The 22,967-nt window shown below is 44.6% G+C and overlaps 3 protein-coding genes across 5 annotated transcripts; all 3 read right to left on the bottom strand.

Moving 5' to 3' along the window:
• Positions 1 to 132: 132 nt before the first annotated feature.
• LOC120417361 (very long-chain specific acyl-CoA dehydrogenase, mitochondrial-like) lies at positions 133 to 2,438 on the bottom strand. Its single transcript, XM_039579372.2, has 4 exons — positions 2,256 to 2,438; positions 1,873 to 2,056; positions 337 to 1,815; positions 133 to 271 (listed from the first exon to the last, which is right to left on the bottom strand). The coding sequence occupies exons 1-4, from the start codon at positions 2,318 to 2,320 to the stop codon at positions 134 to 136; spliced, it is 1,866 nt and encodes a 621-aa protein (XP_039435306.1). The 5' UTR covers positions 2,321 to 2,438; the 3' UTR covers position 133.
• A 6,097-nt stretch (positions 2,439 to 8,535) lies between these two features.
• On the bottom strand, positions 8,536 to 14,028 carry LOC120417378 (very long-chain specific acyl-CoA dehydrogenase, mitochondrial-like). Of its 3 annotated transcripts, XM_039579396.2 has the most exons (5): positions 12,506 to 14,028; positions 12,306 to 12,450; positions 10,982 to 12,250; positions 8,803 to 9,015; positions 8,536 to 8,747 (listed from the first exon to the last, which is right to left on the bottom strand). In XM_039579396.2, the coding sequence occupies exons 1-5, from the start codon at positions 12,571 to 12,573 to the stop codon at positions 8,607 to 8,609; spliced, it is 1,836 nt and encodes a 611-aa protein (XP_039435330.1). In that variant the 5' UTR covers positions 12,574 to 14,028; the 3' UTR covers positions 8,536 to 8,606. The 3 variants fall into 3 exon arrangements, with proteins under 3 accessions (XP_039435330.1, XP_039435329.1, XP_039435332.1); XM_039579398.2 differs by lacking the exons at positions 8,536 to 8,747; positions 8,803 to 9,015 and adding an exon at positions 10,617 to 10,921; XM_039579395.2 differs by lacking the exons at positions 10,982 to 12,250; positions 12,306 to 12,450; positions 12,506 to 14,028 and adding an exon at positions 9,095 to 10,876.
• A 3,207-nt stretch (positions 14,029 to 17,235) lies between these two features.
• On the bottom strand, positions 17,236 to 22,730 carry LOC120417357 (very long-chain specific acyl-CoA dehydrogenase, mitochondrial). Its single transcript, XM_039579369.2, has 4 exons — positions 22,491 to 22,730; positions 19,389 to 19,590; positions 19,104 to 19,322; positions 17,236 to 18,979 (listed from the first exon to the last, which is right to left on the bottom strand). Exons 1-4 carry the CDS (start codon positions 22,553 to 22,555, stop codon positions 17,576 to 17,578), a joined length of 1,890 nt encoding a protein of 629 aa, XP_039435303.1. The 5' UTR covers positions 22,556 to 22,730; the 3' UTR covers positions 17,236 to 17,575.
• Positions 22,731 to 22,967: the final 237 nt, after the last annotated feature.

The raw sequence follows: 22,967 nt of genomic DNA on the forward strand, positions 1-22,967 counted from the left end.
AAAAGGCTTTGAAGAAATTGGATCAGCGGTGAGTGTAGTTTCCAGCTTGCAGAATGTATTGCAATAAATAACTCAGTTTGTTTACTTTTGTCGCATAGGACCTTTTGAAAATTTACTCTAGACTTCAGGATATTCAACATTCGACTGGCAGCTTCTGCACGACCCCTCCCGACTCGAGCACATTCTTGGCAATGCTGGACATCGTTTTAAAGTTCTCCAGGTGGAGCCGTTTGTTAATCCGCTTGAGATTACCGGTGACACGGTTGTTTGCCTGCGAATTACAACAAATAAAAAATGTTGAATTTGACACAGAAGTGGGAATGTCTTCAATCCTACCTCAATACACCACGCCTTCGCCATCAGCACCTCGTGTTCCGCCGAGGGCATCCCTGCGTTAACGGCCCGACTAGCCCGGGACAGCACGTTGGCCATCGCGTAGATATCGATGGCGGAGTCGGCCAACCGGATTAGCAAAAACTGCTCGTCCACGATGCGCTTGCCGTACTTGATGAGTAGCGATTCCACCGCAACCGAGAACATGTCGATGCTTTCCGCGCAAAACTGGGCGGACTCCTTCAGCTGGGGTGCCACGTACTGGCTGAGGTCAGCTCCGCCGATGCCGATGGTTCGTGCAGCTCGTCGGGAGCCTTCCTTGAAGATGAGGCCGAGGTTTGCGGTGGGGTTCTTGAACGCTAGCTGGAGTTCTTTGAGATGAGAGCCGGCGTACTGGATTCCGGTGAGGGCTACGAACAGCCGCAGAATGTCGTTGGCTCCTTCGAAGATTCGGTAGATTCGAATGTCACGGAGGATTTTCTCCAGTCCGCTGGCCGTCATGAAGCCGTTTCCTCCGAGGATCTGGATGGCTTCGTCGCACACTTGCCAAGCCGCTTCCGAGGCAAAGATCTTCGAAATGGCCGCCTCAAGATGGTAGTCCTTGGCACCGTTGTCCATGTTCCCGGCCACCATGAAGCCCATGGATTGCGTCACGTACTGCAGCATGGCCATCCGAGCCAGCTTCTCCTGAACGTTGCCAAACTCTTTGATCTTCTTCCCGAACTGGACCCGGTTGTTGGCGTGTTCTGTCGCTTTGGCAATGCAAATCCGCATCGTACCGGCCAACGTCCCGGCCATTCCGAACCGTCCGTTGTTCAGGATGTTCATGGCCACCTTGAAGCCGTTACCTTCTCCTCCGAGCACGTTCTCTACCGGGATCTTCACATCGTCAAAGAACACCTCGGTCGTGTTTGAACAACGAATGCCCATTTTCTCCTCCGCTGGTCCACTGGTCACTCCGCCGAAACTACGCTCCACAATGAACGCGGTCACCTTGTCCCGCTTCTTGCCCGTCTTGGGATCGTCAACCTCAGTCTGGGCAAAGACGGTCAGAATATCCGAAATTCCTCCGCCGGAAATCCAAATCTTCGACCCGTTCATGGTGTAGAACTTCCCGCAGGCACTTTTGACCGCCCTCGTCCTGATCGACCCCGCATCCGAGCCCGAACTCGGTTCCGTCAGGGCAAACGCAGCTATAGTCTTACCGGTGGTCACCATCGGCAGGTACTTCTTCTTTTGCTCGTCGGTTCCGTACAGCAGAATGCCCTTCCAACCGATGCTCTGGTGCGCTCCGAGTACCACGGCCAGTCCCAAATCAACTCCGCCAACGGCGTCTCCCATCGTCGCGTACCCGGTGTTGGACAGGTTCAGTCCACCGTACTCCTCCGGGGCCATCAACCCAAAACAGCCCATGTCCCACATGGCTTCCATAACGGCGTCCGAAGGCTTTCCGAGCTTCTCGCTTTCAACGGGATCATATTCCTGAAATGAGTCAGATTTAAGACCAGTTGGTAACGCCCAAACGTTCTTAGAACATACTGCAAAGAACCGATCGACGGGCTCCCTGAGCGATCGGATGAACTCTTTCTGCTCGGCGTCGGCGGCCTCCGGGTACGGGAACACCTGCACCGGTTGGATCTCTCCCCGGAACAGATTCGCCATAAAGGACAGGTTGGGAGCGTCCGCCGTGCTGTTGAAGCGCTTCGGTGTCGCCGAGAGACATCTAGAACGAGTTGAACGGATTAACACCGCGCTGACATCGACAGCGTCGAGTTTGGACTTTGAACCCGCGGCTAAGCTCGAGATTTTGACGTCGTTTGGACTTTAGAGATAACTCAGATAAGCGTAAACTCCCAAGTCACGGTTTCCGTTGTTGAGTCACCTCTTGAATCTACATCGTTCTAAACAACACTATTACTAACCTTGAGATCTGCACTACTCCAGAGCCACTTTGCTGCAGTACTTTCACCCCAGTTCGAATCATCATCGTCAATTTAAGCAAAACAACAACCAAAGAGAGAAACGACCTCAATTTCCTACAATGCACTCCTCGTAGCTAGTGTCTTCACCGCTCCGTTGATAACTGCAGACTGAGCAAACGTGCTGGTGTCTCGTTTGTATTTTACAGAAAGTTCAACAAGTGTGTGTGTATTTTTTTATGTTGCTTTTCCGGGGATGCACTGAGGTCTTGTAGTCACCGAGGGGGTACCATGACAGAGTCGATTTCGATAAGGGATAAATCCGTTGAGGGTCGACCTTACCCCCTTGATCCTGATAACGATGAAATCTACAGGTTTATGAAATGATAGCTTTTAAGTTGCAGTTTTTTGCATTCAAATTTCTATTCATGGAATGGAATTATTTTTCATTCAAGGCAAGAAGCGGCCTGCTGACGTCAAAAGAATTAAAGTCTTTAGGATTTATTTTTCGCAAGATGTTCAATGCGACCCAAGTTAGAGCTCTGACGGCCATTTGTTAGAATAACCCGCGAAAGACCATTTCCCGGTGATTCCCGTTTGATTGCCAGTTGACAACGAGTACACGTGATTAAGCTAACTGATTTTTTGTCCACGGACAACTTTACGTCCCATTATCCGTTTCTGGCTTTTCTGGCAAACAATGCACAGTGGTCCGAAACCGAAATCTAGCGTGACAAAATTGATATCGGCCACACGTTAAGATTTAGAGCTTTGATGTCTTCGGGACAAATGATCAAGGTCAATAGGGGCATCTTTTGGTATGGTGGGCATTAGGGTGGTCCAAATTTCAGGGTGGTTCAGAATTATTATTTTGGCGGGATGACGAGATAGCGCTTTGGTGTCTTCAGAAAAGTTGTAGAAAACACCATTTTGAGCAACTTTGCTGAAGAGCTCAAAGCTCTATCTTCAAACGGGAAGTTTCTAGAGCCATTTTGGTAATTTAGGTTGATGTGTTTATGAAAAAATGAGTTTTTTGAATTTCTCAACTCAGGCTTGCGTCGTAGCGAGTTAGTGTCTTCTAGACATTTGTAGAGCTTATCAAAACACACATTTATCTTCCAAGAGAGCAAAAATCGGACCTTTAAAACGAAAGTTATAGCCAAAATACGACGAAAAAGACGCCATTTTGAAATGTGAATAACTCGAAAAGGTGGTAGAGTTTGACCTCGCTCTTAGAAGCATCTGAAAGTACACATTTTAGAGTACGTTTGCTGAAAATATCTCGGAGGTCTTTTTTGTTTAACTTATTTAATCTCAATTTGAAAATGTGCATTTTTTAATCGTTTTTTGCCCATAACTTTTGATAGAATTGACCAAAATTCATTTTTCAGGAATAAAAATGTTCATTTTGATAAGCTCTAACATTTTGAACATTTTTATTCCTGAAAAATGAATTTTGGTCAATTCTATCAAAAGTTGTGGGCAAAAAACGATTAAAAAATGCTCATTTTCAAATTAAGATTTAATAAGTTAAACAAAAAAGACCTCCGAGATATTTTCAGCAAATGTACTCTAAAATGTGTACTTTCAGATTCTTCTAAGAGCGAGGCACGGGATTGAAACTCGTCTGAAAAACCTGTATCATTTTCTCAATCAAAACGGTGGCGCCGCGTGGTGGTAGCTGCCCTGTTTAGGGAGCGTTCTTTTATTACGTAACGCAGTAGGGGGGGAGGGGGGGGAGGAGGCCGTGTTACGCTCCATACAAAATTTTTAAAATTTGTATGGAAATTTTGTTACGAGGGGGGGGGGGAGGGGGTCTAAAAGTCCGATTTTCCGCGTTACGTAATAAAAGAACCTCCCTTATTACACTGTGAAATTATCCATGGCTAATCCAAGGAACCAAAAGGTGACAACAGAAATGTCCGCCCAAAAGGGGTGCTGCAAAAAAACTCTTTATTTTTTAAAAAATTCCCAACAAATCAGCAACGAATAACAAGTTTGATAGTCGAACTACACTTAAAAGTTGGTTTTGTTATTTGTTTTTGCAAAACCGCATATTTTTTAACAAAAGTGCCAAAAATATGCGTGACTACCTTTTGCCTCTTGGTGGCGCTTTGTGTTAGTATGTGTGTAGTCGATATTTGCGAACGTGCACGCAGAACACAGAACAGTGAGAACTAGCGAGAATGCCTCACTTTCTTCTTATACAAGTCGCCATATTGAAATTGCTTGAAGATTCATACCCGTGGCGAGGTCAAACTCTACCACCTTTTCGAGTTATTCACATTTCAAAATGGCGTCTTTTTCGTCGTATTTTGGCTATAACTTTCGTTTTAAAGGTCCGTTTTTTGCTCTCTTGGAAGATAAATGTGTGTTTTGATAAGCTCTACAAATGTCTAGAAGACACTAACTCGCTACGACGCAAGCCTGAGTTGAGAAATTCAAAAAACTCATTTTTTCATAAACACTTCAACCTAAATTACCAAAATGGCTCTAGAAACTTCCCGTTTGAAGATAGAGCTTTGTGCTCTTCAGCAAAGTTGCTCAAAATGGTGTTCTCTACAACTTTTCTGAAGACACCAAAGCGCTATCTCGTCATCCCGCCAAAATAAAAATTCTGAGCCACCCTAAAATTTGGACCACCCTAATGCCCACCATACCAAAAGATGCCCCTATTGACCCTGATTATTTGTCCCGAAGACACCAAAGCTCTAAATCTCAACGTGTGGCCGGTATCAATTTTGTCACGCTAGATTTCGGTTTCGGACCACTGTGCAATGTAGAAAAAAATCGTCTGTTGATACTCCAGTAAAAAGTATGTTTTAGATTTTTTGAAAATAACCTGTTTCAAGTTCAAACATTGCCAAATATGAGATTCTTATCTAAAGCTATACGACTTTGCTAAAGAACCAAAAACGCTACGAAAGTTTATATTGGGTACACAAAAGTCATTTTTGTAAGAAAACAATTTTGTTTACTGGTTTTGGCTAATCTTAAACGAATTCTCTCGTATTTTCCTTTTTCCGCGAGCTTGGGAGTTTCTCATGAATTCCAAGAACCCCACGAATGAAACTCCCTATGTAAATAAAAGGCATTCTGCGTAATTAGTTCTTCCATTAGGCCCCATACTATTTTGCGGCTGATCATACAAAAAAGGCCTGTGAATCTGGAAATTTTGATTTTTTAAAGGGATTTTCTGATAAAAGAGCAAATTTGTACGTTATGATTAGAACATTCCAGAAAAAAATTAGAACATGAACAAAATTGCCCGATATTTTTTTAAATTTTGTATAACTAAAATTTAAAATCTTGTGCTTTCTGCTTGTATATTTTTTGAAAAAAAAAATTTTTCAGCCAAAATTTTAAAAATCATTTAAAGATGCAAAATCTCATTTTCAAGCGAAAATGATTTTACTTTTATTTGATAAAGTAAACCCTTTTTCAAGTAGGTTTCGCATTTTTGTCGTGTATTGTGTGCTGCGTGGAGAAAATTGTCCTCTGAAAATGCAGCGTCATCAGTGCATAATTGACAAAGGGAGCGCGTGGTCGTAAAAAATATTCGGAGTGAAAAGTGATTTCTTTTTGTGTGCCTTTTGTTTCGCATTTTTGTCGTGTATTGTGTGCTGCGAGGATATTTGAAATTTGCTCGCGTTATCTAAATTGTAGAAACAGTAAAAATATACTGATAAGTCCAGCCCATAGCACTAATGCTCGGTTGGCACGCGTTCGATTAAAAAAAACTTTCTAAATCATCACTAGTTTATCTTTCCGCAGCCGGCTGCCTAAGATTTAAAAATTTCAACCGATAAACAAAATGCTCATGGTCACATCACTGCCACTCGTGAATCCTGACCTCATACCCATCTACTAACCCCCTCAAAATTCATGTGATACTTTGTCGGAGAAGCAGTCGATTGGGCGGTCTCTATCACTCAAGTATCGGACTAACATTCCCATCCACTTCCCCGTGACTCTACCACTGGTCGTGGCCGGCGCCGGTATTGATCAGCATGATAGGGGCCTTTGAGAAGTTGCGAAGCGAGGAAAGATAGCTCCCACTTATCTTCCACGGCTCGTGGATGTAACTTCTGAAGGTCCTGGTCAATAACGGAGTAGCAACTGCGGGTGGGCACCTATGCTTATGCTTATAAAGTAAACCCTTTTTCAAGTAATATGCATTTGAACGGGATGATTAGAGTTTTTTCGCAATTAAAAAACATTTAATGGAGGAAAAGCACATTGCAAAAAATATTTTCGAAACACAGAGAAAAGCTTCACAAAAATTTCTTTTTTCCATTGGTGATCGCACTGGCTGGTTTCCAGCCTGAAAGATTAAATGTTGTTAACAATTCGAAACTATTGGTTCGATTTTCGATGTTAAAAATGAAATTTTGTGAAAATTTCTGATCTTTTCTATAAAAATGATTTCGAAATTTAAAATCCCGTCCCAACTTTTGATAACTTGAATTCGAAAAGTTACTTGTGCTTCTAAAATGTCGAAATCATATTTACAGAACAGAGTAGAAAATTTCACTCAATTTTCATTTTAAATACCTAATATCGAATGCAACACCCATAGTTTTCGAGATATCACAAGTTGAAAAATTAGGGCTTATTAGAAGATACTTATAATATAAATAATATAAAAAATCACAAAATATGAGGTATGAACAGAAAAAAACAGTGTTGGTATTCTCGCGCTCTCGCGAGAAAATTTTCTCTCTCTCTCTCTCGATTTCTCACCTCGAGTCTCGAGCTGCCGAGAGAAACTCACCGATTGCCCGTGCTCTCCTTCACTCGCGAACGGGCTTTCTCGCGAGCCAGAATTGCCCGTTCGCGAGAAGTTACACCTCAATACCATCGCCTGGTTCGCATTCATAAGCCTGATAAACAAATTGCTAGCTTGGGACGAATGGCTAGCACGAGGCGCTCGCGGCGAGAGCGAAAACGCGAACGAAAATGCGAGCGCGAGCGAGAAGAGAAAAGAACTTCAAGTTCTCTCCCTCGCTCGCGAGCGACAAATGCTTTCCTTCTTCTCGCTTGAATTCCAACACTGGAAAAAAGTTATTGGAAATTTTCCCAGCTTTTCGACACAAAACTTTTGCATTTGTGCTTTTCTTTGAAGATACATTTTTATATTGTAAAAAAAATTTAGACAAAATTTACTTTAGAATGCCAAAATAAAAACATTGAAAAAAAGAAGTTGACTTTATAGCTTTGTCTTACTTTTTATCTACAAGGACTTCGCCGCCCTGTTCTCTTGAGTGTAGTATGGCACGGAGCGACGGCACCAAACACCCATAATGACACTTAGAATTTTAGGACGCCCACTGCGGGATTTGAACCAGTGACCTCTGGATTGTGAGTCCAGTGAGCGGTCCGATTGATCCACATTGACGGGAAAACACTAAACTTTATCATAAAATGTGTAAAGTTTTTTTGTTTACAAATTTGATTTAGCATCTAAAAATGATTTAAAAAAATGCTTGAATTTTTTTTATATTTTTTCAATTATTTTGATTTTTTTTTTAAATTTCTGTTTCGCGGTACTTAATTTTGCATCATCCTAAACTCTAGCGCAAAAATAAATTTTAAATCCCCTGAAACATATAAAAACATGAAAATAAAAAATACTTGTTTTGGAAATTTAGCTTTGAGTAATGAAAACTCAAATTTCAAAATCAGTATTTTTACCTACAATTTTTCCCAAGACACTAAATCGATCAGAAAATCCCATATTTCACACATTTTCGAAAATTCACAGGTCAATTTTACAAGACCAGAGCCTGCATAGTTTAGGAAGCTTTGAATGAAAAAAAAAAACTAAAATGCACAAAGTTTAACACAAATTAAAATAAATACATTTGCGAAAACGTAGAGAATTATTCAGAAGCTTTGGCAGTTAATAATGCAAAACGGATTGCAAATTTGCATGCAAGTCTTCATAATTCAATTTGAAATCTAGATTACTTTCTTTTTCAAAACAACCAAAGCGCCATGGGTTTCCTATGTACATAGGACCTTTTGGCAAAGTAAGCTAGAATTTTTAATTTTTTTAAGGTATACCTATAGGGCCGTTGTATGTATTTTTTGTACGTTACATTGTATGCAATTTTCAACTTGTATGCAACACTGGAAAATCGCCCTATTTCTGTTCAGAGCAGTTCTTCATCTTTTCGCTATTATCGAGGTATTAGGATTAGGTATCTTCATTATGGAGGATAAACTATCAAGGTTTCATAGGAGACTGGAATACATTTGTTTTAGTAAGGAAATTCGGCTTCAGTCATAACACACCTTATTCTCATTAAATATAACAAACGTATAATTCATAATTTAATACTACAACAATATTTAATCCACTTCCAACGGGTTCGTATGCGCCACACCTTGATGGTCGCAAATGTTCTTCGCAATCTGCCCCATTTTCTGGTAGTTGCTCTGGAACGCATCGGACTTGATCCGTAGAATATTCTGCTGCACACGGTTGTGACCCTACAATGAGACAAACAATCACTCAATGTTTTCGAGCATGGCGCCTTTCACTAACCTCAACACACCACGCCTGCGTCATCAACACTTCATGTTCCGCCGAGGGCAGCCCCTTCCGGACGGCTCGCGTCGCCCGGGACAGCACGCAGGCTATCGTGTAGATGTCGATCGCCGAGTCCGCTATCCGGGCCAGGATGAACTGCCGCTCGACGATGCCCTTGCCGTGCTTGACGAGCAGGGATTCCACAGTTTGGCTGAACTGGTCGATGGACTGTGGGAGGAAGTTGTGTTTGTTAGTATTTGGGAGGATTGGTTGATGCAGGATGAGATGAGGAGGCAAGCGGATGTACCTGGGAACACAACTTGGCTGAGTCTTTCAACGGATCGACAACGAACTCGCTAAGGTCGGTACCTCCCGCACCGAAGCTGCGCGAAACTCGCTTGGATCCTTCATTGAAAATCGTGCCCATATTCGACAGCGGATTCTTGAGTGCTTTTTGTAGTCCTTTGAGTTGATTTCCGGCGTACTGAATACCGGTGAGAGCGATAAACAACCTTAACACATCGTTCGCTCCTTCGAAGATCCGGAACACTCGCATGTCCCTCAAGAACTGTTCCAGTCCGGTAGCCTTCATGTACCCGTTACCTCCCAGTAGTTGGATGGCTTCGTCGCACACGTACCAACCCGCTTCCGTTCCGAAGATCTTCGTGATGGCCGCCTCCAGATGGTAGTCCGTCGAACCCTTGTCCATGTTTCCGGCAACCATGTACGTCAGCGTTTGTGCCACGTAGTGATGCATCGCCATTTTGGCGAGCTTTTCCTGAACATTCTCAAAGTCCTTAAGCTTCCGCTTGAACTGAACTCGAGTCGTGACGTGCTCCGCAGCCTTCTGGATGCAGGTACGCATCGTTCCGGTCAGCATGGCGGTTAGTCCGAATCTTCCAGAGTTCAGTATGTTGACCGCAACCTTGAAACCATTACCGACTTCCCCTAGAACGTTCTCAACAGGGACCTTTACATCGTCATAGTACACGTCCGTGGTGACGGAGCACTTGAGTCCCATTTTGCTTTCCGGAGGTCCGGTAGTGACTCCTTCGAATCCTCGCTCAACGATGAAAGCGGTCATCTTGTCTTTCTTCTCCCCCGTCTTGGGATCAACGACCTCCGTCTGAGCGAAGGTTGTGAAAATGTCGGCGATTCCTCCTCCGGAACACCAGATCTTCGAACCGTTCAAGATGTAGTACTTTCCGCAAGGACTCAGCACGGCTCGCGACTTGACGGATGCAGCGTCCGAACCAACGGACGGTTCCGTCAAAGCGAACGCCCCAAACACCTTGCCCGTTGCCAGTTGCGGCAGGTACTTGTTCTTTTGCGCTTTGGTTCCGTACAGCAGGATTCCCTTGGTTCCGATCGTTTGATGCGCTCCCGAGTGGATCGCGAACGCCAGATCACTTCCACCGGAGATGTCTCCGAGTCGTGCCGCTTGAACGTTCATGAGGGCCAGCCCACCGTGCTCTTCCGGTATTGCGTAACCCATGGCGCCCAACTCCCAGTAGGCATCCATGGTCTGCCGGTCCACGTTCGCCGTGTTGTCGTTCTTGTTGCGATCGTTAACTTCGACGAAGAACCGGTTGAAGGGATCAACGAGGGCCTGGATGTACTCGCGCTGATCCTCGTTCAACGCTTCCGGGTATGGGAACAGCTGGGACGTCTGTAACTGTCCGCTGAACAGATTCATCATGAAGGATTGGTTCGGTTTTGGTGGGTCCACTTTGCCGGTAGCTGACAGACATCTAACCGCTCCGTAGCGCAGCAACTGCTGGCCATTACGGCTGACAACCTGTCCTGCTAGCTGGAACATGATTTTCGCTGAACCTGTGAAACTTTTTTTTCTAGATCACGTGTTATTTCCCAACAAATCGTGTACGTCTATACTGGGCAAAACTTCAAGACTGATCGGAATCCGTCGGAATCGTCGCTTCGATATCTGCTATCACTTCTAATCTATCCAAATTTTATCAAACCGTGCCGGTGAACTTTGCTCACTACACAACTTTGCTGGAGTCCGCCGATAAAATCGGCGCTTGTGTACGGAAACGATACTCGGGGGTTAGCGGATGATCCTTTGGAAATTCCGTACGGTGGGAAATTACCAGTCGTTATCCGCAGAGCGTGACTTGAAAGCGATGCAGAATGCAAACACAATGAGTTGACAGAAACTGTGATGATTACTTACCTGCGAGCAAAGCTTGGCGGAATCTTTCAGCGGATCAGCGACAAACTGCTCTAGATTGGTACCTCCTGATCCAATACTACGCGATATTCGCTTGGATCCCTCTTGAAGAATAATTCCCATATTCATGAATGGACTCTTCAAAGCTTTCTGCAGTCCTTTGAGTTGTTGCCCAGCAAACTGAATGCCGGTCAAAGCAATGAACAACCTTAGCACATCGTTCGCACCTTCGAAAATCCGGAACACCCGCATATCTCTCATGAACTGCTCCAGTCCGGTAGCCTTCATGTACCCGTTACCACCCAGTAGCTGGATAGCCTCGTCACAAACGTACCAACCCGCTTCCGTTCCAAACACTTTCGTGATGGCCGCCTCCAGATGATACTCCGTCGATCCTTTGTCCATGTTGCCGGACACCATAAAGGTCAGCGTCTGCGCCACGTAGTGATGCATCGCCATCCGGGCAAGCTTCTCCTGGACATTCTCAAAGTCCTTAAGCTTCCGCTTGAACTGAACTCGAGTCGTGACGTGCTCCGCTGCCTTCTGAATGCATGCCCGCATCGTGCCGGACAACATGGCTGCCAGTCCGAATCTCCCTGAATTCAAGATGTTAACCGCAACCTTGAAACCATTGCCGACCTCCCCCAAAACGTTCTCAACGGGCACCTTTACGTCGTCAAAGTACACATCCGTCGTAACGGAGCACTTGAGTCCCATTTTGCTCTCCGGAGTCCCCGAAGAGACTCCTCCAAACCCACGCTCGACGATGAAAGCCGTCATCTTGTCCCGCTTCTCTCCCGTCTCCGGATCAACGACCTCCGTCTGGGCAAAGGTCGTGAAGATATCGGCAATCCCTCCCCCCGAGCACCAGATCTTCGTTCCATTCAGGATGTAGTACTTCCCGCATGGACTCAGCACAGCCCTAGACTTTACGGAAGCCGCGTCGGAACCCACCGAAGGTTCCGTCAAAGCGAACGCCCCAAACACCTTGCCCGTTGCCAGTTGCGGAAGGTACTTCTCCTTCTGTTCCGCACTTCCGTACAGTATAATTCCCTTCGTTCCGATCGACTGGTGCGCCCCGGCATGGATCGACAGCGCCAGGTCGAATCCACCGGTGATGTCGTTCAGCCGGGCCGCTTGAACGTTCGTCAGTCCCAGTCCGCCGTACTCCACGGGCGTACCGTAGCCCATGACGCCTAGCTCCCACATGGCGTCCATGGTTCGCTCGTCCACGTGCGAAGCCTCGTCGTTCCGCTTGCTGTCGTTCACATCCTGTGGAGGACTTCAACGTAATTTGACAATCTAATAAGTTTTCAGAGAACCTTACGGTAAAGAATCGATTCACGGGATCGATGAATGCCTGGAGGTACTCTCGCTGGTCTTCACTGAGGACGTCCGGGTACGGGAACAACTGGGTCGTTTGCAGCTGTCCACTGAACAGGTTCATCATGAAGGATTGGCTCGATGCGCATCTGAGGAAATTTCTTGTTACAACCGTTGATTAGTTACACGGTTTAACCAAATTACCTGACCGCTTCATAACGAACCAGCTGCTGACCTCTGCGGCTTGCAATAAGTCCAACTAGCTTAAACATCACTCCAAGAACACAAAAATTCCTTCGGAAAGAAAGTGCTCAAAAACGTCCGCCGCTGTCCGTAGTCTACGGTTGAATGTAGGCCTGTTGGACTTTCCCGTAGAATGGGGTTTCTCATCCATATCGTTACTTTTTATCAAACTTCATTAAATCAAATGGATTTGGCTGGCGCGTGACCAACACTTACTACCCCTGGCGTAGTTCACAAGTAGTTCAGTGATAAGATTCGCGAGTGCGACATAAGATACATGAGATCACTGGAGGAGTTCATGTTGGAAAGAAATCGATTTTAATTGATCTAAAATATAACGGCTGTAAGTATTGTGTATTGAGGTAGCCCACATCTGGAAGACATTGAGTGCAACGTATTACAATCGATTTATTTTTCTTTCACGTTTCGTTTAAAATTAGCCTCGCTTGTTTGGAAAAACACAGTTAATGCCGATTATCTTATTTTATCAATTTTATCGAGATTTACCTGCATTTTATTAATTCATTTATTGAGCAGGATTTGCCCGAGTCTTGTAGCGCAATCCGTAAGTTTTTGAGTAGTACACCCATTTTTGATTCTTCGCCTCTCTTCATGATGATTTCTGGAGCAACATTTGAAAGGGGCAGTACGACGCCTTTCATTACACGCGTTTAAATGGGACGAAAGACCGTAGAGGAATGTCGTACCGCCCCTTTCAAATGTTGCTCCAGATTTCAAAGTTTCAAGATGAGTCATGTGGAAGCATGGGATTTTATATCCCCATAATCACATCCCTTAAGATTTAATTTTACATGGTCAGGAGTCGAGCAGCTCAGGTGGTTGCCACTACAACGTTGATCCAAAAGCTAGATCATTGTATGCAGAGGGTCTTATCCACACATTGCTGCCTGAATCCTATTCAATTTTTTCCTCTTTTTAAAGGGATATGGGGAATTCTCCACGGTATTCCCTAGTGAGTTTAAGAGAATTTGGCCAGTCTTGAAGGGGGAATTTACAGCAAGTTGAGAAAACGAGCTTCAAATTTGAAAAAAAAATTGACTAGCTCACCGATTCTTCGGCTCCTTTTCAAAAAAACTCCAAGTTTTTTTCAGCGTTTTGGCTGTAGTTGCAAAATAAAAGAAGAAACCCCCCAATGTTATTACATATTTGGAAAGATAATTGATTTTCCTACAAAGAAATAGTATGCAGAATGAACCATATAGTACCTGTGCTTCCCCTGAAATAAAAATGTAGCGTGACGGGACAACATCGTAAAACTGGACTTTTAAAAGGCACACCACAAAAATTGCTACAGTTTTGCCAGTTTGATTTTTAAAAACTTTTGCTCTTCTACACACTATCACAAATTAAAAAACGAATCTTTTGCTTCTTGAACTGAAAGAATTGGATGAAATTTGAGTTTTTGCCAGCCATTTCTTTTCGTGACGGGACAACGAAAGGAGCAGATTTATGAAAAAAACTCCTCTCCCGTACAATGGCTTGCAGAACACTTTTGGTGGAACAATAATCCAACACGGGAGATACCATGTCTTCATCTTTTGATGAGTGTGTAATACAACCCAGGGCATAAGGGGGTCCTGGCCGGGTCCAAGCTATCCTCAGGGATGGGGAGGATCGTTAGTAAACACCTATCTAAAGTGCGCAAGGACCCCTACGTCACCTTAGTGGTATAGATGTTTGTAGGGAGGTTTTGGACTCAATGTTAGTAGGAGAGGTAGAACCCTAGGATACACCTCGAAAGGCATTGCGGGTTGTTTGTAACAGTATTCCAAATTCCAATCTTTGCTCACCAAGTCGTCATGGCCTAGTGGTTAGCATTTTTGCTTACCATTCCAAAGGACGGGGGATCGAACCCCGCCTCGGGTGACTTTGGTTTTTCGTTCATATTCATCATTTCAAATTTCTGTGTTCTTAACTTTCTCGTTGGGAGCAGATGGGAATCGAACCCAGAACCATTCGCTTACAAAGCAAACACCGTGACCAGTCAGCCATGGCCGATCCTTTTTTTCATATTAAAAATCATATTGAAAATTGAAAAATGTGACATTTTGGTGTAGCTTCGCTAAGAATCGGTCAGCTAGTGGCCTGTGGAAACGGTTCGTTATTTTTTGGCCACCGCGGGTCAAAGTCGAAACAGTTGAAAAAAGGGGCTCTCTTATGTGAAAATGGGAAGATTGTTGAAGGTATTGTTTTGATTTGCAGCATGTTTAACGCACTGCCTCAGCTCCCTCCGTGTACGCACGAGAGCATGCAGCTAGTGCTCAGTGCTCCATCATTTTTTCGATTTTTTTCGCCGTAATTGATTGTGGTTACCCGCGAGTTTGCTTCTCCAGCATGCCAAAGGCTGGCCGTGGCCGTGGCAGTTCGAGTGCGGCCTCGAAAAAACCGCGAAGTTCGTCTACCGGCCGTGTGCAAAAAGGTAAACAAACCAACGCCGTGTCGGCCGCCATCGCGCAGGGGAGCGTCAGCGCTGAAGGCATCGACAAAAAGTTACTACATCCCGGATATGTCCCAAGATCACCAGTGCGAACCCGTTCCGGTACTTCCGGTGCCACGACCAGTGGCACATCAACATCTGCCAACATCCCCATCAGGAACGAGTTCCAGATGCTGAGCGACGACGAAGAATATAACAACTCTGACGGTAGCAGCACTACCGACGACGACGACGACGATGATGGTCGTGCATGGAAAAAAGTGCCGACGTCAAAAAAGAACAACTCTCCAGCGGAACGTAGACCACCTCCAATTTTTGTTTTGGACACGTTAGCGGATGATGTTGACGAGTTGCTGGAAGGCCTCGGATATTGTCTGAAAATCGGTAAGTCGGCAGTGCAAGTGATCACACTGACCAAAAAGAATTTCGACCTGGTGTTTGAAGAATTGAAGCGTAGCAACTTCAACTTCTACACATTCAACCCCGAGAAGCCCCCTGTTAAGGTCGTCTTGCAGGGTTATCAAGACCGTCCGATCTCCGACCTGAAGGGTCACCTTTCGGACGCCGGAATAAAACCGCGGGAGATTAAAGTGCTCTCGCGCAAGACAACGGTAACAGGTACACACACACTGTACCTGTTGTACTTCGACCGCGGCACCGTCAAGATCCAAGACCTGCGGCGGACTAAAACGTTGGACGGTTTTTGGGTAAACTGGCGGTTTTACACCAAGAACCCAACGGACGTAGCGCAATGCCACCGTTGCCAGAAATTCGGCCACGGCTCGCGGAACTGCAACCTCCGGCCCCGCTGCGTGAAGTGCGGTGAGTCACACCTCTCGGAGGCGTGCGCACTGCCACGAAAGGCGGACTGTGACGGCAACCATACCAGCAATTACCGCGGATGCGTCGCGCGCAAGGCCTACCTCGAGGAGCAGGAAAAGAGGAAGAAGAAAGCAGCAGCGTCCCACTCTCCTCAGCGAAGTACGAGCGCAGCCGTTCCTGCAGCTGGACAGCGTACGGTTCCAGCGGAAAACTCAGCGTTCCCTCCTGGTTGGGGGCGATCGTTCGCCAACGTGGTCGCTGCCGGTAGTGGCAGTACGGCCCAGCAAGAAGTCACCGGGGAAGATCTCTTCACCCTGCCGGAGTTCTTCACTCTCGCGGGGGAGATGATGACGCGGTTTCGGAGCTGCCGGAACAAGGCAGAACAATTCCTGGCCCTTGGGGAACTGATGATCAAACACATCTACAAAGGATAAATTACCTGTGATCTAGATATAAGCTTTCTCTTCCTCTATCCCCTTTCCTTTGCAATTTCTGTAAGTTTTTTTTAATAGTTTTTTCTTACTCTTGCTAGTGCCTTAGTTAAAGAAATAATTGTTCCTAAATGGATTATGATGCAACACACAGCTGTAAGGAACTCCAAAACTCTGTTATGCACTTCAAAATAACTCATTGTATCTTGATTATTCACCAATAAAACCGAATTGAATTGAATTGAATAACGCACTGCTGTGGATGTACCTAGAAAATTGCTGAACGGGGTTTCTACAGGAGTTTTAAAGATAGTTGCAGAACAAGAATTTTCATCAGATGAAGTTTTTAATACGGATCTGAATCAAATAAAATCTATTATCAAAAAATTTAAAAATATGAAAGCCCCTGGTGAACATGGCATTTTTTACATTTTAATCAAAAAATTACCTGAGGCAACCTTAAGTAGCTTGGTCAAAATTTGCAACAAATGTTTTGATTTGGCATATTTTCCCAGAAGTTGGAAAAATGCCAAAGTAATTCCGATTTTGAAACCGGATTAAAATCCTGCTGAAGCCTCAAGCTATCGGCCCATTTGAAAATTAGCCCTTCGTCTCACATAATCGGTTTAACGAGTCTTCACCAAAATTTTGAGCCGAATTGGTCAAGGCAGTGTTGAGATATCGAGGCATCCGTTTTTTTAAACGGCTATCTTCGGTAATGATACAACCAAATGTGCTCAAATTTGTTTTGATAATAGATGAAAAAGTATATTTCAATGCCCTGAAAACAGATTTCAAATAAAATTAAGTGTGTGCTCACACCAACCTCTGACTTTTTTGTCGATTTACATGTATGTAACCCCTTAAGGAAGTATGAAATTTATCCCGAAAATTTGAATTAGTATGGGATTTGTGGAATTGGAGTCGGAAACGGAAAATCTTGGATTATTGTGATATTTTCAAAAACATTTTTTTTTCAATACATACAAACATAATCCAATTTATTCAGTTCTATAAAGCAATTTTCGTTTCTTACGACTGTATATTTACAAAAACAAAATAAAATAGGTGGTACGGAACTCATTACAGCTAGAATGTCAATTGGTAAAACCATACGTTTAGTGGGTGATGATCTACATGAAATTGGCTAACTATCTTCCCTTACCCTCTGTTTGTGCATTCCCAATTAAGTCGCGGAATGCCCTCAAAACCTCTCAATCTCTCTCTCACTCTCTCGCGGACTCCCTAATAGAAACTTTCGTTAGAAAATCATTGTGAATCGTTCGTCGCAAACGCAATTTCGCCTGTTTCGTTCGCTGTTTATTCAACGCCGAGCGGATTGGTTACGGCGATACCATTCTTGGCACAAACCGTCTTCGCAATGTGCGACATCCGGCCGTAGTTCTTGGCGAACGCGTCCGTGTTGATCTTGCGGATGTTGACGCGCACCCGGTCGGCCGCCTCGTGGCACCAGGCTTGGGCCATCTGGATTTCGTGCTCGGCAGTGGGCAGGTCCTGCTTGACGGAACGGGAAGCCCGCGAGAGGACGACGGCCATCGCGTAGGTGTCGATCGCGGCGTCCGCTAGGCGGTTCAGCATGTACTGCTCCTCGACGATGCCCTTGCCGTGCTTGATCAGGAGGGATTCGACGGCCTGGCCGAAGAGGTCGATGCTTTCGGAGCACTGGCGGGCGGCGTCCTTGAGCTGGTCAGCGACGAACGGGGTCAGGTCGGTTCCACCCATGCCCATGCTGCGGGCAGCCCGGCGGGAGCCTTCCTTGAAGATGAGTCCGAGGTTGGCGGCGGGGTTCTTGAAGGCTTTTTGCAGTTCTTTGAGGTGGCCACCGGCGTACTGGATTCCGGTGAGGGCGACAAACAGTCGCAGGATGTCGTTGGTACCCTCGAAGATTCTGAAGATTCGCAGGTCTCGCATGACGCGCTCAAGGCCGGTGTCCTTCATGAAGCCCATGCCGCCGAGGATCTGGATGGCTTCGTCGCACACATACCAGGCCGATTCCGAAGCAAACACCTTCGAGATGGCCGCCTCCAGATGGTAATCCACGGATCCCGAGTCCATGTTGCCGGAGATCATGTACGCCATTGATTGGGTCGCGTAGTGATGCATGGCCATGCGGGCCAACTTCTCCTGGATTCCACCGTACGTTTCCAGCTTCCGTCCAAACTGAACCCGGTTCGTGGCATGCTCAGCGGCCTTCTGAATACAAGCACGCATCGTGCCCGAAAGCGTCGCCGACATTCCGAACCGACCGTTGTTCAAGATGTTCATGGCCACCTTGAAACCATCGCCCTCCTGCCCGAGCACGTTTTCCGCCGGGATCTTGCAATCCTCAAAGTAAACCTCAGCTGTGTTCGAGCACTTGATGCCCATCTTGTTCTCCGGCGGACCGTTGCTGACCCCGCCAAATCCACGCTCCACAATGAACGCCGTCACCTTGTCGCGCTTCTGGCCGGTCTTGGCATCGACAACCTCCGTCTGCGCAAACACCGTAAAAATGTCCGCAATTCCACCGTTCGAAATCCAGATCTTGGACCCGTTCAGCACGTAGTGCTTGCCGTCGGCCGACTTGACCGCGCGGCACCGAATCGATCCGGCGTCCGATCCGGAGCTGGGTTCCGTCAGGGCAAAGGCCGCGTACACCCGGCCCGTAGACACCTGCGGCAGGTACTTTTCCTTCTGCGCCTTCGTGCCGTACAGCAGAATTCCCTGGATTGGAAGGAATCATTAGAAAGACGCACAGAGGACGTTTGAAAGATTACGAAATTCCAAAACAAACTCGATTACCACACGCTATCAGCAGCTACGATCTGCTCCGTGAACCAAAACTCACCTTGAAGCCAATACTTTGATGCGCCCCGATGCAGATGCCCAGCCCCAGATCCTGCCCGCCGATGATGTCGCACATGCGCGAGTACTGCGTGTTGTTCAGGCCCAACCCGCCGAGCTCCGGTGGGACCTGCAACGAGAACGCACCCAGCTCCCAGAGCGCGTTCAGCGTGTTCTCGTCCAGGTTGGCGGTGGCGTCGTTCTTGACCGGATCGTTAACTTCCTAAAAAAGGCGAAAATCACTTTAAAATTCAAAATTCAACTCCAAAAATAGAGATCAGAAAAGCACCTCGAAAAACTTGTTAACAGGATCCACGAGGGCCGAGGTGAACTCCTTCTGCTCGGCGTCCAGCACGTCCGGGTAGGGGAAGATCTGGGCCGGCTGCACCTCGCCGCGGAAGATGTTGGTCAGGAAGGACATGTTGGGCTTCTTGTCGGCCGCCGACGCCTGGGTGTCGGCGCGTTTGGCCTGCGGCGCCGCCGAGAGGCATCTGCAGGTTGGGAGGAAATGAAAGATAAAATATTCATAAATAAAAACTATTACATTATAGAATATTTTCCACGGCCTATGCAGTGCTAAAAGTTAAATAAAGTAGTGAATATTTTGAGCGTTGCAAAAACAAAAACATTATAGAAATTTCTTTTCAATTTGATCATTACCAACAATCAAAATTTTAAAATCTCTAAAGATTACTAATAAATAAAATTGATACTATGTTCTTTGAGACTTTGATTCAGGAATAAAAAAAGTTGGTAATTAAAAAATAATAGTCTAATTTTATTGTGCGATTATATTCAAGAAACAACACATAAGAGCGTTTGGTACGGTATGTCTACGGTTCCTTCCTCCCCTATCGACAATGTGAAAAAGTTCCTTTCACAGAATACTATCTGCGGTATCGCTGACATTTTTTTTAATTTGCAAAAAATGCATTTGGGGCGTTCTGGGGCCTCATGAGGGCGCTATATCTTTTTAATGAAGGCGCAGCACAAATCGGCAACTTGGCCAATTTGCAAAATGCAAAGTTTCTCTAGGGCCCTGCTGAGGGCGCTGAATTGTTTAAGGAGGACAACATTTTGATTGAAGAACTTGTTAGTCGACGACTAGCCTCGACTAACGTACAGGTCAGCCCTGCAATAATTTAAATTCCATAATACCAAAATTCAGACATAAGGAAAATCAAAAATACAAACAAGCAAAAATTACAAATCTTCAAAAAATAATTAATTTCAAATAGTGAAAAAAACTGGTATTCAAAAACCAAAATTTTAAATTTTTAAAAGATTTTTGAATAATTATTTTACTATTTTTTTTTATTTCTTTATCTCATATTTTTTAATATAGAATTTTTCCAGCATTTTAGAATTGCTGATGTTTGAAATTTTTGATTCATATATTGATATTTTTTAAAGAAATTTAGTATTCTTTATTTTTTTATTTTTCAATTTGAAATTTTTGAAATTAAATTTCATAATCTTTGTGGCTTTTAAATTTTTGTTTATTGAGTTTTTGATTTCAAATTCCTAAGTTTTTTAAATTATAAATTGTGAAATTGTATTTTTTTTTGTAAATTATCAAATTCTTGAAGTTTCGAGTTTTTTGATTTCTTACTTGTAAGAATTAGTTTTAGTATTTTTAAATAAAAGCTCATCTAAGTACTGTTTTTTTCGACCGTATCGGGCTTTAATTGATTCAGCCTTTCCGGAGATATGATTTATTGAAAAAAATGTTTTTTGCGAAAATCGTTAAAACATAATTTTTAGGACCACCCTATTTCCGAAAAGACGACCCTATTTGCCAAAAAATAAAAACGGCTCGATTTTTTTTTTCTACCATGGCATATTTGAGTGAAATCGGAGCACTTTTGATCTGGATCTTGCAAGTTTTACGTGGAATCGCTGTATATCAATTTCGTACACCCAGAACTGGACATCGGCATACGAGAGGATAATGAGCACGATTCGGTAGTAAAATGGTTCTGTGTGCGGACTGAGAGCATAAATTACCGAGAGTACTTTACTCATGGGTTCATCTTCAAAAAAAGTTCATCCATCAAAAAAAAGTACCGGCATCGAGACTCGAACCCAAAACCATCGGCAATTGAACCGTACCTTTGCCTTGTGGGCCACCATGGTTCGGTGACTAAGTGGGGGTCATTTGTCCATATAAGCCACTCAATAGGATGAACTGTTCCAATGAACGAAGGAACACGCGAGAGGACTATACTCTCGCAAAAAAGCACTTTCCTCACGTTTTTTTTTCGTGAGGACTATCCCCTCGTTCTTTAACTTTGGGTGTAGTAACAGTTCAATAGGGCGAATCTGCGTTTGTAAACAAGCACTCTATCCCTTTTGCTCAAGTGAAAGTTCAGGTAAAGTAAGAGGGGGATAGACTACTTGTTTACAAATGGAGATTCACCCTGTTGAACTGTTACTACCGAATTTTGCATCAAAATGTTTCTGTTCTCCTAAACATGTTTAAAACACTTGCTGTCGATTCCTTCTTACCGAGACCGGCTATCTGCGGCAATCACAAACACCGGCAACAGTCAGCTAGTGGCCTGTGATAACGCACAATAGCTTCAAGATAACAACCCTAGCACCGAATACGTGTAATTCTACCCCCGAAAAGGTGTGAACGTGATAAGCACATAAGCCTTCAACGGTCAATCTAGAACAACATTTGCGCACGTTCTGAATTAGGTCATTCGATTCCAAAGACCGCGCTGAATCACACTGAACTCAGCTCTGCGTGACAAAGGCAGTACAATTCCATGTTTATTCCCGCCGCCGTAAGTCATTATCAACAACCGACCTTTGGTCGGAGGAATCCTTCCGCTGGACTTGTAATCTATACTGGTATAGTGTAGAGTACATTCCTACTGATGTAGAAGGCGCTAAGTCACCGCGAGAGACTATCAGCTTTATTGACGTGATCAAAAGTTGCACAGTAAAAACTTTTGAAATATTGGTTGCGACGAACTTTTATAAACACAAAAAATACAAGCAAACGTGTCTCATGGAATTGCATGTAAATTTACGTTTCTTTTTACTGTGAGCCTGTGGGCGCTCAGCTGCTGCACGAGAGATGCACGGGGTTTCGTCATAGGTTGAAATCCACATACACACACATCCGCAATCGCTCTTGTTTACGCGCGCGAGACACTGAGTACGAGACGAAAGTCCAAAGTCCAAACTTTATTTACATCCTAGAACTGATGAGTTTTGCATTTTTTTTATTGCCTGTTCCAACCTCCATCAGAGATAGGCTTATTAATAACTGATCTATTGCGCCGTTACCTCATCAGTTTGCGCTAAATTAAACGCCTTTTAAACACTCTAGCCTTTGTTTCATAACTTGTGAGCAATGTCAAAGTAAAGGGGGAATTACCTTCGAAGTTCAATGGCTTTCACCTTTTGGCCATTGCGGATCACGATTTGGCCCACTCGGAACATCCTGGTTGGTGGTAACTTCCGGCACTAATTTAACACTAATTCACAGATTTAAAGCACGTATCACGAGCACCCCGAGTAAATTGTGCTAATTGCTTTGGTTAAAATAATAGTAAAATCGCACAGAAAAAAAAAAGTAATAAGAATTACACAAATCAAGCCCGAACTACGTGTGTGTCGTCTCGGCGAGGGTTTTGACAATAATGGTGCGCTGTGTTGGCAGCAATAGTTTGAAGGGAGAGAATCGGAGAAACTGACAATACAGTTGTTGCAAGAGAGAGAAAGAGGGAGCGAACACTTGAACGACTTCAACAACTGGCAATCGCAAAGATCGGCGATGTGGAATGACGAGTGGTGAACCCCTCGGTTGGTGTGAGTCTCAGGACCGAATGATGTGTGTGCGTTACGAGAAGAG

The sequence above is a fragment of the Culex pipiens genome, chromosome 2 (assembly GCF_016801865.2).
Source record: "Culex pipiens pallens isolate TS chromosome 2, TS_CPP_V2, whole genome shotgun sequence".
Classification (NCBI taxonomy): domain Eukaryota; kingdom Metazoa; phylum Arthropoda; class Insecta; order Diptera; family Culicidae; genus Culex; species Culex pipiens.

Coding starts and splice junctions, on each gene's coding strand:
- LOC120417357 (XM_039579369.2), bottom strand. CDS start 22,555: ATGTTCCGAGTGGGCCAAATCGTGATCCGCAATGGCCAAAAGGTGAAA. Junction 19,323..19,388: donor CTGTTAACAAGTTTTTCGAG/GTGCTTTTCTGA, acceptor CGCCTTTTTTAG/GAAGTTAACGATCCGGTCAA. Junction 18,980..19,103: donor ATCAAAGTATTGGCTTCAAG/GTGAGTTTTGGT, acceptor CTTCCAATCCAG/GGAATTCTGCTGTACGGCAC.
- LOC120417378 (XM_039579395.2), bottom strand. CDS start 10,606: ATGTTCCAGCTAGCAGGACAGGTTGTCAGCCGTAATGGCCAGCAGTTG. Junction 9,016..9,094: donor CAGCCAAGTTGTGTTCCCAG/GTACATCCGCTT, acceptor TTCCTCCCACAG/TCCATCGACCAGTTCAGCCA. Junction 8,748..8,802: donor CGCAGGCGTGGTGTGTTGAG/GTTAGTGAAAGG, acceptor GTCTCATTGTAG/GGTCACAACCGTGTGCAGCA.
- LOC120417361 (XM_039579372.2), bottom strand. CDS start 2,320: ATGATGATTCGAACTGGGGTGAAAGTACTGCAGCAAAGTGGCTCTGGA. Junction 2,057..2,255: donor GGAGTAGTGCAGATCTCAAG/GTTAGTAATAGT, acceptor AACTCGTTCTAG/ATGTCTCTCGGCGACACCGA. Junction 272..336: donor CGAAGGCGTGGTGTATTGAG/GTAGGATTGAAG, acceptor TGTAATTCGCAG/GCAAACAACCGTGTCACCGG.